Source organism: Leptosomus discolor, chromosome 14 (genome assembly GCF_034619465.1).
Source record: "Leptosomus discolor isolate bLepDis1 chromosome 14, bLepDis1.hap2, whole genome shotgun sequence".
Taxonomy (NCBI): Eukaryota; Metazoa; Chordata; class Aves; order Leptosomiformes; family Leptosomidae; genus Leptosomus; species Leptosomus discolor.
In genome coordinates, this window is record NC_141404.1 from 16,258,078 (window position 1) to 16,275,694 (window position 17,617).

Sequence of the window (17,617 nt, forward strand, 5' to 3'; positions counted from 1 at the left end):
CTCAGCAGCGGTTACACGCCTGAGCTTGTGTCAGAACTGGCCTTGAACACAGGCAGCTAAACCACTGCAGGGAGCGATGCTCGTGGCCCTGATGCTTTACGTCCAGCTATGGAATTAATTTAATGGATGGCAACTAGTATTTAGCTTTTCTTAAGCTCTTTCATTATTGTGACAAAATACACATTTTCAGCAGGGCTTCAGCTTGATTCTCTCTTACCTTGATTGCTGTATCATGATATGGCAGAATAAGGTAATGTAGTTTGAAAGCTATCAGGAACCACCTTGTTCCCAGTACCTCATAAACACTGTTTTATCTACCTTGTACAGCCAAACAATGTGGAAAATGAATGTGTTGACTCATACTGAGGCATCTAATTTTTCTTGGCTACACAGTCACTTTGGCTAACCTTGTACTAGTAATTATATTACCACGATCACCATCTTACTGCAGCTTAGCCTTACAGCTGGCTTACAAAACACAAACATTCAGGCATGTAACAGTCATTCTAGCTTAACAAATATATTATGCGAATACTTTCTCTTCCATCTTGTAAACACAGACTCTATAACCTTTCTGTCAAAATTGGTAGGCTTTTTGTATTAATACACCAATGACTCAGCTTACTGATGTCAGGTAAAATTTTCAAGCAAAATATTTTCTGCTTGCATCCCCACAAAGCTAAAATTAACAATATACTATGGTCAAAATCTTCTTTGCCTGTTTACAGCCTTATTCTCACTTTGATCTGGTATCACTTCTCTAGCAAAATCCCTGACAAAATTCCTGGGTTGTACCTACCATCAAGAGCAGTGCTGAAGCATTGTGTGTTCGGTTACTCTGACAGTTACCCTGGATTGATACAGGATGACTGAAAGTAGAGACTGATTTCCAAAACTTGTAGAGATATTTTTAGTTCAATTATTGGTCTTATATGGTTTTTTTTATGTAGTAGGTGCCTTGATCTGCACAGTTGTCAGTGAAATGCTTTTGATTCTTTGCCTGTCTTACTAAAATAGGTGCGTGTGATTTCCATTACTGTTGTATGAGTGTCTTGATGCTTTTAAGGCAGTAGAGCTGGCGTAAGCATTGGAAATTGTCCTTTTCTTACATCTTACTTGAGTAGGAAGGGTTGCTCAAGGACAGTGACTGTGAGTCCCAGGATCCCAACCCAACAGTTCACCAGCTGTGTGGGCATCTCACCAACTCCATTGTAGAGCTGCCTACATGAATGCACTTAGGTGATGTCCTAAGCAGTATTCAAAAAATCTCCATTTTTATTGCTGTGTGGAAAATGCATGAAGGAAAAGAACTGTAAGAAAGTGAAATTCATGTTTTAGTAGAAAGAATATACAGAGGCCTGATGTACCAGTTAGGAAAGAAATAGGGTTTTGTGCTAGTTCTGTACAGAAATGCCAATTTATCTCCAACAAAGCAGTGCGTTATACATATTTGGAGAAGTCAAGGAAAACTGTAAAATCTTATTTTGGTTATAATGATCTTCTGACACATTAACTGAATTTTTCTGTACCTGTATTACTTTAAAACTGATCTTGTAAGTATAAATCACCCATTTACACTGAACCAAAGCAACTGCTACAGTTGCACCTGTGTGAATGTAATTGAACCCAGGATTTAGCCCTTACTAAAAAGCTTAAAAAAAAACCCCATCAATTGTAAAAATTGCAAAATATTTCCTACACTAAATCTTTTTCTGACATCAGAGCTGAGTTTGGCTTGTGCTTTGCTCTAGGTCTCTATCTTGGCCTGACTTGGCGGGGCTGTGGCCAGCAGTGATGTGCCAGCCAGCCGGCAGATGGCCCCTGCATTCCTCCCTTTTCTTACTCTGAGGTATTTAATGAGTTCCTGAAACAAGATTAAAATCTCTTGTACTTAATGAACCTGCTGCCTCAACTCAAGAAAGGCTTAAAAATAAACTAAGGCAATTAGAGATGTAGTTAAATTTAGCATGCAAAACCAGAAGGCCAAGATTCCTGTTTGTACCACCAGTCCAGCACACAGGATTCAGAATAGCATGGAAGTTCCCAAGAAAATGTTTTTCTAGCAGAGGCGACTGCTAGCTGGCACAGAGCCTGTATTTCTGGCCTCCTCTTCATCTTCCCACTTGGTGCCAGTGAAAGCAAATGGGGGGGATTTGCTGGCACAGTCCTTCAGGCTTAGGTTGAGTTTAGCTGGTTCGTGGTCTCCTTAGCTGTAGTCAGCAAGCCAGAGGAGCTGAGGCTGCTGCTGCCTCTGCCATGGCTCAGGATGGTGCAGAGCTATCTAAGAATTTGCCTTAATAGGCAAAGCAGAGAATCTAGGCCTTAAATGTCTGTGTCCTAAACAACAGCCTTTGCAGAGGCAGAGTCTGCTTGCTTGCTCGGTGTCCTCTCAGTGAGAGATGTTACGGAAGTGTGTGCTTTGGTGCTCTTGGGGCAAAAAATTAATGCAAGTCAGGAGCTTTACAGATTGATGGCTCCTCTCAGCAGTTCTGCTCACACAATCAGAGCAGTTAAAAAATGACAGGTTTAATAACCTGTTGTCTGCTTCAGTGGGTTTCTCAGCCAAATTGCTGCATGTATCCTTAGAACCAGGAAACTTACCTTCGATGCTGAATGCAACAGAACCACCAAAAGCCATAGAGAACCTTCTATTTAAACCTCCACGCAGAGACCCGGTCTGATGGTCTCACAGGGGCTCCCACCTTTGTCCAGTGCTCTTTCCAGCAATGGAGTGAATTCAACAGGCAGGTCTTTACAAAGAAATGACTGCATTCAGTGCTGTTTCCCTGATTGGAGTTTGAAATGGCCCCAGGGAAATGTGAAATATTTAATCCTTTATATTCCTTGGCATATCTTGGAAGTGATTAAAATGAGTTTAGGCTTATTCTTGAATATACTTATGCATGATCTTGACAGATGGGAACATTCGTTGCCATTGCTTAAGGGAAAGGTTAATATAAGTAAAATGAACATAGTTTCCAGAATTACATGCATGAACTTGCTGCCAGTAGAGGTCCTAAATACTCCTCCATTCACATAAGCAGGATGGTTCGGATTAAACTTGAAGAGAAGACAATAACATAAAACATCCATGGGCTAAATTCTATTTCTTATTTAGAAGAGGGCAGGAGGACAGAAAACTGCTTCTGTACCTCTTGTCTCTTCAGGTCTTGCTTTCACAGGTCCTGTTTTTAGCAGAAGGAATAGCTACCATAGGTTTGTGGTGTGTATGAACAAGTACCAGTCATGCTTAATTGTGTAGAGAAATACTTCCTGCCACGAATCTCTGTCTTGGAGTCGGAACAGAATTCACGACTCCTGGCCTCACCTCAGGGCTGTGATCAGTGATGCTATTTGTAGATGAAAGGAGGCTGAGTCTGTCCCTCTGTTTTTCGAAGGGGATGTACAGGCTTATCTGACACAGCCACGCTGCTGTTAAAGAAGCTGTGTAGTTTAAACTGTAATCCTAGTTTTTCTCTTGCCTTCTTGTTTTGCAGTATGACTTTGGACTACAGCCCACATCTTAACGCGCTGGGGGATAAGCTTGGTCACAACTTGTAAACACATTATTACACAAATAATAATTACGGAAGCATTATTCTTAGTGGCAGGGAATGGAATTCAAGGCTTTATCTGAGATTATGGAGTGGAAGTATCACACGATTATTTTTATTTTAAAAACAGAGAGCTCTGTCCAGCCATGTGCCAAGCATCCGGAGTTCCTACAAGCTTCAGTGGACACTGTAAGCACTTAGCAGAATCACAAATCCCCCATGTTTACTGCCTGGGAGAATTCACAGGTCTGAAGGTTTATCTGCATAGTGTGTTGCAGCTAGATGCAAGGTCACAGAGCCTGTATGACAAACTGGACACGATCCATTTCTAAACTGGAAGCTGATAGTTTGAAAAGCAAGCCCATTGAGCTGTGGTAGAACTTCCTGACAAAGCAGCTGAGCACAAGTTTGCTCCCCCACCTTTTTTTTTTTTTTCCTTGGGGGATTTCCAAAGAGTATCAGGGGAAATACGTGAAAAGATAAATGGGTTAAAGTCAAGAAAAAATAAGGCTTTACCCAGGTTGATAAGTATATGGGGAATCTCCTGGAGTATCAAACTAGAGCCGTTTCAACAGCATTTAAAGCCAGCCAGGAGCATGTGCCAAATACCAGCCTAGATTTCGGATGGCTGAGGACCAATTCCACGCTCTGTCGCAGCATTTCAGAGTGGCCGTGTACAATTTCCCTCCCTGCTGAGGGCCTGGAAATCGTGGCACGTTTTGTTTGTGAGGCAGTTTGAAATAATTTGCAAAACAATGCTGTGAAGACAGAGATGCTACTGTTTGGGTTTTAGAGGCTGCAGTACTGTTTCAGGAGTGTAAAGAAAGTGAAAAGAGATGAAGTTTCTTGATAGTTGTACACTGTTCCTCTTTGGAGTGTTTTACAGGCTTTTGATAATTAATCCAGCTAGACAGAGACTAGGGTAAGAAAATACTATCCTCGTTTTATGGTTTCACAGAGGAATACTCCATTCCAGAGCCAGGACTGAGGCACAAGTTCCTGATTCCCAGTCTTGTGCTCACATGAAAAGTGTAAGTAATTAAACTTCTTTTACTTATTTCAGCTGCTTCTCATTAACCAGGAATATAAACTCATTAGAGGGGGAACTTTTTGTTACATGTGCTGAGAACACCAGCACAATGAGGCTGTGAATCCTTCTAAGCCTCTTTAAATGTTACTGTAGTGTAAACACCAATCATGGAAAAGGCACTTCTCATTTTTAATGATTATGTCTCAGAAAGCAAACAAAATCAAATAGGATTAAGTGTTACTTTGCTTTAAAATTTAGTGCAATTTCCAGAGCAGTTCTTTGTTTACCTGAGGAGTCGAGCCTTTGTCAGAACTCAATGATACTTATGGGTCCCTTCCAACTTGAGGTATTCTATGACTATGAAATAAAGAAGAAATTGTGTGTAAACCAGCGGCTTGTTACCTGTTCTTTGTGCTACTTATTTGAATCTAACCTAGTGAACTCAGACTGATTAGAAAGATATTGTTCAAAAAAGAACATGAGCTGATTGTGTGAGACTCTCTAACAGTAATAAAGTTCCAGGCCCAGGATAGAGCGAGAGATTGCATAAGACACAGCAGCGGATACAAGAGAGACACGTGGCAGGGGCACTGCTGTGCGCTCGCATCAGGAGAGCTGGCAGGACAAGCAGAAGGTTAGGGCAGGGCGCACACTCTGGGGTACAAGGTGGTTCTTATCCAGGAGAAAATGTTTGATGCTGTGGAGTTGTCTTGTTCACTGCAGACAGCAGAATAAATGTATGTTGACTTTTGGGCCAAAAATACTTTTCTGCCTGTGTGGTACTGAGTGATCACACTGTGTCTCTCTGGTCATGTATTCCATGGGCCAGATCCTGGACTCTTGCCAGAGGGGTTATGCATATCTTTGGTGACACAGATGAGCCGTGGACTCTAGTGAAGCAGCTGGGAATGCAGGCTGATGCAGAAGTGGCATAGAACCGTGTAATTGCCATCTCTTTGTTGTCTTCATTTGTGCTGGGAGTTTGGAGGGGGTTTTGAGCCAGAAATGAAACTGGTCCTGGTGATCATTAGTTGTCTGCCAGTGTTGTGGTGGCCATTAAGCTACTTTAAAGTGCACTTGGAGTTGACCATGCTCAGCTGGCAGCAACGTGAAAAGGTATACAGAGTGAATTTTGCTGTCCTTCGTTCCTGTGCCGCGCAGAGCTCAGTTCCTTTCTGTGCGTCACATCTGAACTGCACTCCTATATTCCGTAATTTCTGGTGATGAGCTGACATTTCTCTTTGACACTTGCCCTCTTTATGCTCCAGCAGAGATGCTGTCTAGCTTTAGCACGCTCATGCTGCCAGAAATGGAAAAGTGGTTATATTCTTCATGCCCAAGACTGAGACTAACTGTCCAGAACAAGATGATAACTTTCAGCAAAAAGATATTTTTTTTTAACTTAAACTCACATGATCTGTAATGACCTAACTGAACTGGAGAACTTTGGAGATTATAGCAAATAATGCTTCCATTATGCAGCTCTTTGAATTCCTGCAGTCTTACTTTGGCAGAGTTGTCTGCTTTGGAGGATCATAACTCCTCCATTTTAGCAATCTGAAGCTCAGTTCAGATCCAAAAATTTCAGTAACATCTTGCCACCATCATGTTTTTCAGATCCGTACTCTCGGCGTGTGTGATACTCGGGAGCCATTGGTGCTTTAGAGAGTGAACCGAGGATGAAAATGCATTAACAGAAAGACCATTCAGACCATTAACATCAGTCGTACTCCCCTTTTTGTTATTAAATGTTGCCTTCCTAATTACAGCATGTCTGCCAGTTGCAGGCAGGAAATGCAAATACTTTCCTCATTCTTACCCATTGCTCCCACTTTGCAATGATAAAGCAGTTCTTTGAATGGTTTCAGGGTTTATTCCACAATTTAATGTGGAATTTCAAATAATCTAACAGATGGCATTGTCATCATTTTTCCTTCCCCGCAGAATGAAAATGAACAAACACTTGACATTTCCAATATGTCTTCATCTAATGCAAGAGTTTTTAGAAGCCATGAAAGAGTTTTATCTGCTTTGCCTTAGATGGACAGGATTGTTAAATGTGTCCTAATTATCTGCTCTCCTACGTTAGCAACATGGCTGCATGGGAAATAGGCGTATAATCAACACGCTTGCATTTCGTACCGTGAGCTCTAGCTATAATGAAGCACGAACATGCAAGGCTGGAGCTATTTCAACACAAGAGCACAGAATTTTCATTAGAGAAATTAGCTCAGGCTGCTAAAGTACCTAGAAATCAGCTCACATTTACAAACGTACAGCAGATGCATCATTTGGCAAAAGATTTCTGCAGCCAGTAATTTGTCATTCATCAGGGATTGCCTCTTAAATCTGTGATCCAAGCTAGGGTGCAGATGACATAGAAGGATAAATTTAGACATGGCTGAAAACAATTATTTTGATTAAACCTCCAGCCAATGAGAGTGAGATTCTTCCTATTCCTCCCCTTCCCCCTCACTCACCCCCTCCAGTAAAGGAGGAGGAGACTGTGTGAGAATAACTTATCTTCATTTTACATGCAGGGGTTGTTTTGATTTAGCTTTTGCTGTTGTAGAGTCTGCTCAACATCATAGAGAGTTTTTTTTTTTTTTATTGGATATGGTACCTTGCATCAGTTTAGTTAGTATTGGAAAGGGTGCTAGAAGGGAAATATTGATGTTTTACTTACCTTTAAAAGAGAGACCACATCTGTCAAAAAAAAAGTAAAATATTGGTTTCTCACTGACCTTTCCTTCCACTGGGAGAAACTGTTGGAGTGGGTGAGCTGATTCTGCTGGGAAATGCTCACTGCTTGCTTGGGTCTGTGTGGTGAAATGAACTTTCCAAACAGGTAACATACCATGGTTCCCAGACAGCACTCGATAGCAGCTGCCTTCACTTGCTATCAGCCTCATTCCTAGCTGGAAATCAGCAGTGAAGTTGTCACCTGGCCCTCTTGGCTCCTGAGCTGCTACTCGGTCATTCCAGGCTCTAACAGTTTTGATAATTTTTTCCCAGTTTTAGGGCAACAGAGCTGTTTGTCTGATCTAGTATGCAGGCGTAGTGAAAGTCATGCCAACCAGTCTTTTAAAAAAAAACATCAACACAAATATAATTTAGCCAATTAGAGATATTTTATTAGAAACAAAATTACATGAATTTTGGCTGACAAACTTGTATCTACTAATATTCAGCTTGCTGTGATCATAAACAGCTCTCCTTTTTTTAAAAAAAAGAGGTGGTAAAATGCCATTTTTTAAAAAAAATTATTGTCTGTAGGGGATGCCTTCATGTTACAGGGATTTTTATTTTTTTTTTAAATGAATAGTAGTTTCCTTTGGGGCTGTGCCTTTCTGTGTAACTTCAGTACTGCTGCAGCTGAAGGCTAGAATATATGGGTATCATTAGGTTGTCTTGCATTTTCATTTTCTTCATTTCTTTTTTTGGTGTGGATTTGGGGGGAGGTTATTCCTTGGCTGCTTAGTGTGGTTTCTGCTTCTGCTTGCGCTGTTGTTGTGTCAGAGTGGAGAAAGATGGCCAGAACTGGGGGTGGAGGGGTGGTTGGAAAACTGAGCTGTAAGGTTGTAAGTTGCAATGTTGTAAACTATAATTGCAAAATAAAATAGCAAGCACTTCGGAAATAGGACATTTTATCTTATTTACTCTGTGGTAATTGTTGGCACTTGACTACAATCAGCTGCGAGCCTGCCTGTGATTGACAGCACAATTCTAGCCAGAGCAACCAAAAATAGCCCAGCACTTGAGCAATTTTAGTCTTTTTATAATCTAATGCTGTCACAAATAAAAGCCAGTGAAACGTGTAGGCAAATTGAACTCTCTTCATAGGTAGACAAGGGTGAATTGGGCAATGCTGTGGGAAGGCATACTCAGAAAGCACTGAATGTATCTTTCTTCAGCAATTCTTGCCCAGAATTAAATAGGATTAGCTCCTTTTTTGTTCATTAGCATTAATATTAGTTAAGTTCTGCTATGCCTAGATTCTTGTTGAGGTAAGAAGGCTGGCAGAGGGGAGGACCAACATTGATCAAAACCTCACTCATTCTCAGAAGGAACCTTACTAAGTAAAATTCTTAGCTGATCTTGGTCAGGAAACCTACGGAACCCTCCCCTACTGCTGGGCCAAGCAAATTTGGAATAGTTGGAAATTTCCTGCTGATGCATTAGTAGGTACTGTTTTAATCTTTAGCTCTTGAGTTACCTCCTATGGTTGATCCCCACAACCTTGTTGAGAGAGGAAGAAAGAATCATTTCTCCAATACAGGAAACAAAGTCATCTCTTCCTGAAAGTCTCCATTTTTTTTTTTTTTTTAAGGCCTCTTCCTTGGAGAATTATAATGGTAGGGTCAAAGCCCTGGTGATGTTCGTTAGCTCCCCAGGACTGCAGTAGCGTTAGTAATGCGGATCTGCAGCATCAGAAACTTTTGCATGGCTATTTTTCCTTTATTACTAATGGCAATTTTTATTTGGTACTTGTAGACAGTGCCGTGCAGATATTTTGGCGCCAAAACGCTGGGTGACACAACAGATCTGCTTGTGGCTTTTTGTTAGTATAATTTTTTGAAAGCCATTTTAAGGAGTTGTCTATTTGGAGGACAGGCACAGAAGTCAGGCTACATTAACTTGTCAAGTGGATTAGTCATTGAACACCTTTGTGGACATTTTAATTCAGAATTAAAGTGGCTTTAATTGGATTTAGCTTACTTTGCTTTCAACATAAATTCAGGTAAATCAAATTAAGGTTAATTCAGTGTAAAGGCGTGGGCAGGCATCCTCATTAGGGGCTATGTGGAGTAACTAAAAACATAACTGCTTAGCTGCTCCTCGATGCCCTCCTGCTCCCATTGTGTTCCTACGGTGTTCCACAGCTCAGCGCACAGAAAGGGGTGCTTGCTAGCCTCATACTGTGGTAGGTTATTTCAGATTAATCCCGCTCACCTTCATTAGCAGTTTAGTCTGTTGGCTGATTGCATCGACATGTAGAGGAAATGCAATCCTGCTGGGCTGTGCTGACTCTGCAGTGGGGAGCATAGCCCTCAGCTGGTGCTGTACAGGTAGCTTGGAAAAGTTAACTCCGTAAACAGCTCCAGCGACTTGCAAAATGGATGTGCCTCTGTGCCTGTAGAGTATATGCACTCAGGATGCCTTTGAGGGGGGGCCCCGGGGGGGGTTCCTTATTAAAGGATGGTGGCTGCTGGTGAGCAATACTCTTACATATGCTGAAGAATCTGTGTGGTTTTAGGGACTAGCTTCTTCATTTACAAAAGAAATGTCAGGAGTAGCAAATTGAATATAGATAGGAATAACAAGCCAGCTGCAGCATCTTTGGAAGAACAAAAGAGATTCCCTTAAACTATAACCCCATGGTTCAAGCTTGGGGTTGTTTCTTAAGGAACGGGTCTCTTAGAGGAGAGAGAGTTTGCATCTTAAATAACCAAGTACCAATACTAAAGGAAAGAAAGGAGATGAGTTCACTTAAATGTAACATCTATGAAATTATGTATGTTAGATGAAGCAGAAAATAATGAAGGTTTTGACACTTCTACCAGGTTGTTTTGAAGGCATTTCACTGATTTTTAAAAAAACAAAACAAAACACTGAAACTTAAAGAATACAGAATAAATTTGATCACACTATTTCCATCTGCGACCATGTAATCTTCCATTCACCAAGCAGGGTTTGACTAAATGAAGACCCAGGTGACAGCTTTCCAAGAAAAACTGAAGGGCTCAAGAAAGTGTCACTGATATAATGACCTAGCTTTTATGGCTCATACTTCCTCTTTGATGGGTGCTCACCAGATATTAATTGCCCCTCCTGTGATGGCAACAAATGTAACTCACTCATGATGATGAACATAGTTCCAGTAATCCAAGTAACTTTCATTTTCATACTTTTTTTTTACAGGAAGCCTCTTACTTGCCAGATATTGACACATTGCCTAGACCATGCAGTGTGAAAAATGAGATGCTGCTTATGACCATTTGGCTGTCCAGTTGTGGCCAAGTAGCTACAGATCAGGGTGATGGGCAAGTGCCTGACATGGTGCTGAGAGCAGCCAACATCTACCAGGCCCTTGTGACATGGCTTCTCTCTCTGGTGAGTACGTGCAGTGACAGTGCACAAAAGAAGTTTCTACATGATTAAGGCTGTGCTTTGCCCTCCAGTGAATATAAAATCATTCTTGAAATCTTCTTCCAACAGCTACAAAATAGTGGCTGAACAGAGGGGAAATTATGTTCTAACTCACCTTAAAGTTAGTAAATAAAAGTTTTGCTGAAGTCAGTGGGCGCTGGGTTGTGCCTGTAATTTGTGAAGAACAGGGCACAGAAAGCAAAAACAGTTGTTGAGCCAGACACGCACTAGTCAAAAGTGACTCCTGGAAGTCACTGGAAGAGCTGGCTAAGTATTATTCTTTGTGCTTGGCAAAAGGAGTGAATGGACACAGGTGCCTGTCTCTTACCACTTGCTCTAATGAAGAATAGATCCTTTCTGAGAGGCAGGAGGGCTGTGAACAAGCGGTCGTCTCTTTCATCTTCGTTGTCCTTTGGATCCCACCTCTTCTGAAGAAACCGCTTTTTCCTCACTCTTCCTGTTCATCCCATATTAGCCTTTTCCCCAAGGGAAAACAGGCTCTGTGTTTTTTAGCTCCTCACCCCGCATGCTGGCCTCATTCTTTTCCCTGGTTAAAGCCTTTGGCATACTAACACCAATCCCTGCACTCAAGGTAGATTTCATCCTGAGCGGACAGCCTGCACAAGGCTTTTAAATCACTTAAACTCCACTTAAACAGTATTAATTGTTAATGATGTTCACACTTCCATTAAAACATTGCTAAGATTCTTTACTGTTAGTTCAGTGCTAATGAAAATTGCCACTTGAATAGCCCCGGAGTCTGAATCTTCTGTTCAGAAACTCGTTAGCTTGTGACCAGCTGCGCAGTGACCTTCCTTCTTTGTGTTATTCCCATTTAAAACTTGAGCTCTGATTTGTAGCAGCTCTCTCCAAGCCTGAAAGGGTACCTCAGCTTCCAGGGCTCAATGTCCCTCTGCTGAGACTGTAGGGACAAATGTTGTGATGGACTTTGTGTCCCAGAGAAACTGGGGTAAAATCCACCAATTTATTTCACCCAGGTTCTCAAACAGCTGTTGGATAGCAATGAAAAGGTCTGCATTTCTTGAATCAAAAGAAGTGGAAAGGTTGAGGCATTTTTAGACCAAATTCTCATCTGGTCATCATCTGTGTAATTCCACTGATTCACTGGCTTCCTGGCTTGTGTAAATCAGCATATCTTTATTGATTTCACTGGAGATACACTGATTTCTACCAGTTGAGAGCATGAGCCTCCAGATGTAGGCATTCCCCAGTGGCAGAGCTGCTACAGAATTTCCCATGTGAAACCAGTGTTCAAAGCAGTCAAGGACGGGGTAGCGCTATTTTGAGCGGTACAGCTGACCTACACAACAGTTTGAAAATCCACTCCGGCCCTGTGTTGAGAACATATTTCTAAAGGCGTTTATCTCACTGTAAATAGTTTTGGTTTACACATGTAGTAAATAGCTGTTAATCCTTCTAGAGATCATGCTGATGGCATAAACTGTGAGAACAAGACTTAGTGGTTTCTGTATTCACCAGAACCCTGGGAAGGAATTATAGTCCTGTAATTCAAACTTGCCTGTCTAGCTTGTGATCTGGTTCAGGCACCTCTGCCTCTCATGGCTGCTGTTCCTTTCTCATAACTTTGCTGCTTGCCTGTGTCTGACTTTCCCATAGCCTTCTGCCCTCTTTCACCTGCTGCCCAGGTTTCGGGATGCTTTGCAGCACTACAGCGCCTTCCGAGTTTGTTGCAGGTGTCTTCCCTGTCTCTTTTCTACCCTGCAATGACGTTTCTCAAGTGTTCTGTATGCTAAAGTGCATCACCTTTCAGCCTGACTTTGAGCAGCCTTATGAGCCCATGAGTGGTCTGTCCTACTGGAACCCTCTCTCTGGAACTAAACTGATATTCACGATAAAAGATGTCCAGCGTCCATCTTGGGGGTTGGCAGGAGTTGCTTTTTAGCCTTCTCGTTTTGGATCAGATATGTGTATTGGAAAACAGAACGTTTACCTCCCACACACACGGGCACAGAAAAAATCCATCAAAAAGAAATCACCTCAGTCTAGTAAAAGGTGTATTCGCTGGATAGGGATTGATGGGGTTTGGGCTATTAGTGATCACTAATAGGGAAGACAAAGGCTTATTAAGGAAGTCTGCACTAGCTCCTCAGAATGGCATAATCACTTAGCATTGATTTTTGAACTGAGACTGGATTGATCTCATTATCATTAATAAGGGCAGCACATGGTGCCACTGTGACAAGAACATGCAGTGAAGCGTTGACAGGGACTCTGTCCTCATTTCTTGCTAGACTGGTGAACTACTGCAAGTTCTTGCTTTCACATAGTGAAACTGGTGGAAGTCGGAGCAGTCCTCCTTGAGAAAATAAATCCTATGACTTATCAAAACCTACATGTTATTCCTATTTAATTTGGTCTTTATTGATTTTTCTACTGGCTAAACTACAGCTAATCCACTAATCAAGCGATTATTATACATTATGGGGCTCTACTCCAAAGCAACAGAGCAAGATAAAGGGTTGTTTTCAGTTTCTAAATACAGCCATCTAAAAATGAAATTATGTTTGAATGGACTTACAGGTGCCTCCTGTGAAAAGGAAAGATGGACCCAAAGCTCCGTTTCAGGTGGTAGGACTGCAGCAAGCCTGGCAAGAGGGTGGCTTGGCCCTGTATGCATGTCTAAGGCCAGCAGATGAGTCTTCAGCCCAGAACAGCACTGAGATCCAGAAGATAAAAGTGAGTAGCAGCATTTACACTTGCTAGTCATGCACAACAGCCATAGGCAGTTACCGCTGTTTTTTTACTAAGGACCAGGCTTGGATATGCCAAGTCAAATTTCAGCGAGCCAGGATAGAGCAGCATAAGTGCTGCTCTAAATTAGAGGGGGGGAACAGCCCAGTACTGTGGGAACTGAAAAATTGCTTACAGCTAGTTGCCAACTCGAGCTGTCCTCAGTTATGCTGAATTTAGATTATGTGCAGATGATAAGCCAGCTCTCTGGCGTAGTTTTTTGTCTCTACTGCTCATTAGCTGTTAATGTTTTTGGTCGCTGTAACCCCACAGTGCAGAATTTGACTGGATTCAGAGGAGACCTATCTTTGACATGCATTATGGTTTTTCTTCTTCTGTTTTAACCATCTGAAGAGTATGGCCCATGAGAGGGAATGTTGTCTTGCTGTTTGGCTCCCAGGAGTTGGGGCTCAGAGGCAGGACCTGCGACTCTATTCCCTCAACTCTGGTAGAATACGGCGTCTGTACTGTGCGATGAAACACCAAGCTAAAAGGTCTAGCACACAAGCTGAAAATCTAGCATGTGTAGGTGGCACAGCGTGATGTAGGGCATGCTATGAACTCGTGTCCTGAAACAGCAGAGCTGTGAAATAGCAGCTCTGGGCTCTAGTCTATTGGTTCTGTCTTTTCACAGAGCTTATACCATACAAATAGGTGCTCTGAGCATCTTGTTCTGTTGCCTTTTTTTGAGACGACTTTTTAGGTATTATTGCTACTCTTGCCGGGTATAAATATCTAAACTACTTGTGCAGTATAGCTGACTCTTGCTGGAAGATGTGCCCCAGTATATCTGGGGAGCAGTGATTCTCATGTACTCCTGTGGGCCACTTGTTTGAATAACCTTTGAGATGCTGGCCGTGTGCTCTGTTGAGGTTGGCAAGTTTCTCTCAGGTAGCTGAAAGCAACACTTGGGGCTTTAGCGAGCTGGTGGTAGATTTTCTACTCTATTTTTGCCTCCTTCACCCCCGGTAATATTAAAAGGAATGGGGCAATAGATGTGCTCATTCTTGACACTTCCTCTATGCTGAAAAGACTCCCTAGAACCTGATAGCAGGAGTTCTTAAGGGAGGCCCTCGTAACTGAGTCACACCTGCTGGAGACATCATGTGAAGTTTAAATGGAAGAGGAGGTGTAAACATGTTTTAAAAACATGCTTAAGCTTCCCCTACACAGCTGCAGCAAGCATTCCTCACTTGCAGCTGCCTGCCGGTGAGCAGGAAAGATTAGATTTCCCACAATGTATCACAGAGCCTGGAGTATGATAACTGTGACTCCGGTGCTCCTGCGAGTAAGGGATTGGTGCTGGCAACAAATGTCGTGATTAAAACACTACCAAAAAAACCCAACCCCAAAAGAAACAGCAACCTTTCCGTTGACATTTGAGCATCTGTCAGCAGAAGCAGCAGGGCTAATGAGTCTAAGCAGCCTGCTAGACTGGACAAGGGCTTAATGTTAATTTCCGTCTGAGGCAGCTGAATTCAAGATGTTTGCTGTGTGGAGCAAAGAAAATGGAGGAACAGAGACTGACCTGCCTTCTGTCAACTTGCCTTGTTGTGCTCTGCTGGTTTCAGCTGAGGGGTTGGCCAAAGCATCAAAATGATTGAGCACTGGGTGTGCTCAAAGTATATATCCAGTGTTCGGCTATTGAAGGAACTTTTGAAGCTGCAGGCTCAGGCTGCTCTGAACGTTTGGTTGGAGCTGGGAAGGACTGTGTCACAAGTTGGTGGAACAAGCCATATGGAGTTTCCAATCCATATATAAATTGTAAATGCTATTCATAGAATCACAGAATGGTTTGGGTCGGAAGGGACCTTAAAGATCATCTAGTTCCAGCCCCTCTGCCTTGGGCAGGGAGACCTTCCACTAGACTGGGTTGCTCCAAGCCCCATCCAGCCTGGCCTTGAACAGTTACACTGTTGAGTACAGCTAGTTTGTGCAGCAGTGAGCATACAGGGCATTTGGACAGTGCTCCTCAAAGCCAGACTATGAGTAACTGAGGTTTCCTCTCGTTAGAGCCTCTGCTGTCTTTGTGGTACCAATGACTTCTGTCAATTCTGCTTTCCTGAGGCGTTTGTAAAGCTGCTGCTTTCCCTGACAGAGATCTAAGCTGGCAGGAGCAACAGAAGTCTTTCAGAAGTGTCAGCCACAGCAGAGATGAGGAACACAACAGCAGCTAGTCCTGTCTCCCTGTTCCTTCCCTTGAGCAGCTTCAACTACTGTTGGAGAGAAGTGTGGTAGATTTTACTCTTCACACTTAAGTCTTTGGTCTGTTGCTGTAGTGTTAGTGTACGGTTTTTTAATGGTTGAATTGGATAACAAAATTCTGTTGTGGCACTTACTGGTTTTTGTTCCAGTTGCCTCCTATGGGCACAAAGAGAGCCACTTATCAGGGCTTACCTTCGAAATACGACTGAGTTTCCAGGTATTTTTATTGCATCTATTTGCTATAAGAATGTAGAGAGAACTTAGCTACTTTTTTTGGATTATGTAAAAAAAGTCATATCAAGTAAATGCTAACAAGAAGCATTATGACAAATTGATACTTTAATGTTCTTAATGTGTAGAGCCCATTTTTGGTGCCAAAGATGAGTACAGAACATGTTAGGTACAGATTTGTGCCTGCTTGATGCTGCGAGGAAAATGCCCATCTTTCTGTGTGTATCTGTGCTTGTATCTCATAATAGCAGCAAAATGACAGTTGTCCATCTCGGTTGTAATATGAATACGAATTTTGGATTGCTAGTGTAAGAGCCTAAGGACCTGTTCGTATCAACAAGGCAGGGTTTCGCTTTCCCCAGCTTGTCTCCCTGTTAATTCCCAGCCCTGGTGTGACTGAACATGCTGAGCGCCTTTGTCTTGTTGGCTTTGATATTGTTTGATCCTGTGGCCTGTTGCCTGCTGTGGGGTCATGGCTGTAATGATGGGGAACTGTTCATCACCAAGAACTGGACCAAGACAGCCTGCTAGTTTCATGCTACTATAGGTTCTTGCTGGTTTAGTTTGTTTGGGTTTCCCCCCAGTTGTTATTAACTGGAGCTGAGCTGTATTCCAGACCTCTAAGCCATCAGCTGTTTATTTACTGGCCACTTCGCTGTCATCTGTGTGTCTTTTATTAGTTGTCCCATTTTATTTTTCCATCCCAAGGACTAATGATTATGAATACAAATATAATGGTGGTTTCCCAAGGCGAAAGCACCTGTTCTTAGCAGATCAATAAGCCTTTTGGTTATTCAACTAGGGTGGTATCTATTCCTATATCAAGTGGTTCTGCTATGTTTGCTCCCATTTTTGTCAGCTTTTTGGGGTTTAGTTTGTTTGTTGTTGGGGTTTTTTTGTTTCTGTCCTTTTCCAAACAACTGATAGAAGTGAGGCAAATTTGGACATCCCTGCATGGTTTTGGTTTCTTGACTTGTCAGAACAAACGCTTATACACTCACCTCTTGTAATTCTTGCATGCTGAGAGACAAGCTGCAGTTACAAGCATGTCTGATGGGAATTAGGTTTGTACAGAGTACGCTTTCTACGAATCTACTAAGCATTCACAATTAGTCATGCTAGCACTGTGCAGAGCAACGTGGTTCTAGTCTGTATGCTTCAATACTTAACAATGCTGTGGTGGCTCGTAAGAGCCACAATCTCTCGTCCTTAGATTTGGGGCTTTTTTGCAGACCTTTCCTGCTGGAGCTCTACTTTCTAGGTGCAATAATAGCTGGTGTAAAGACGATGCTTTGCATAATTGTTGATTCTGTTAATTTCTAATTGGGTCTTATTGAGGTCACCAGTTTTTTTCTTTGAAAGTCCTGCTAATTAAGAACTAACCTGGAAGAACAAAGGGACCTGGAGGGGAGGTTAAATGATGGAAACCTCTTAATTTAGTAGTGCAGCATTCAATATTAATGTATCAATATTAATATTAGTATAAATATTTTAAAAATTTTGAAATAAATCTTTTCATTTATATCCCCATGAAACCCTTAGCAAATTAATGTTTTGTTGTATTGGGCTGTTTATGGCATTTTCTCCCTCTTTAAGTGTGGGATGTAATCTGCTTTGGAGTAATATTTGTGGGCTGACCGTGTCATGAGCCAGTTATTTTATACCAGTGTCTTGC

At 42.1% G+C, this 17,617-nt stretch overlaps 1 protein-coding gene across 1 annotated transcript in view; it reads left to right on the top strand.

The window, feature by feature from the left end:
* DNAAF8 (dynein axonemal assembly factor 8) overlaps window positions 1–17,617 on the top strand; it is a 92,006-nt gene that overhangs the window by 17,926 nt on the left and 56,463 nt on the right. The window contains 3 exon segments of the mRNA XM_086472835.1: window positions 10,507–10,698; window positions 13,297–13,452; window positions 14,036–14,045. Coding sequence (XP_086328961.1) covers window positions 10,507–10,698; window positions 13,297–13,452; window positions 14,036–14,045 — 358 coding nt within the window.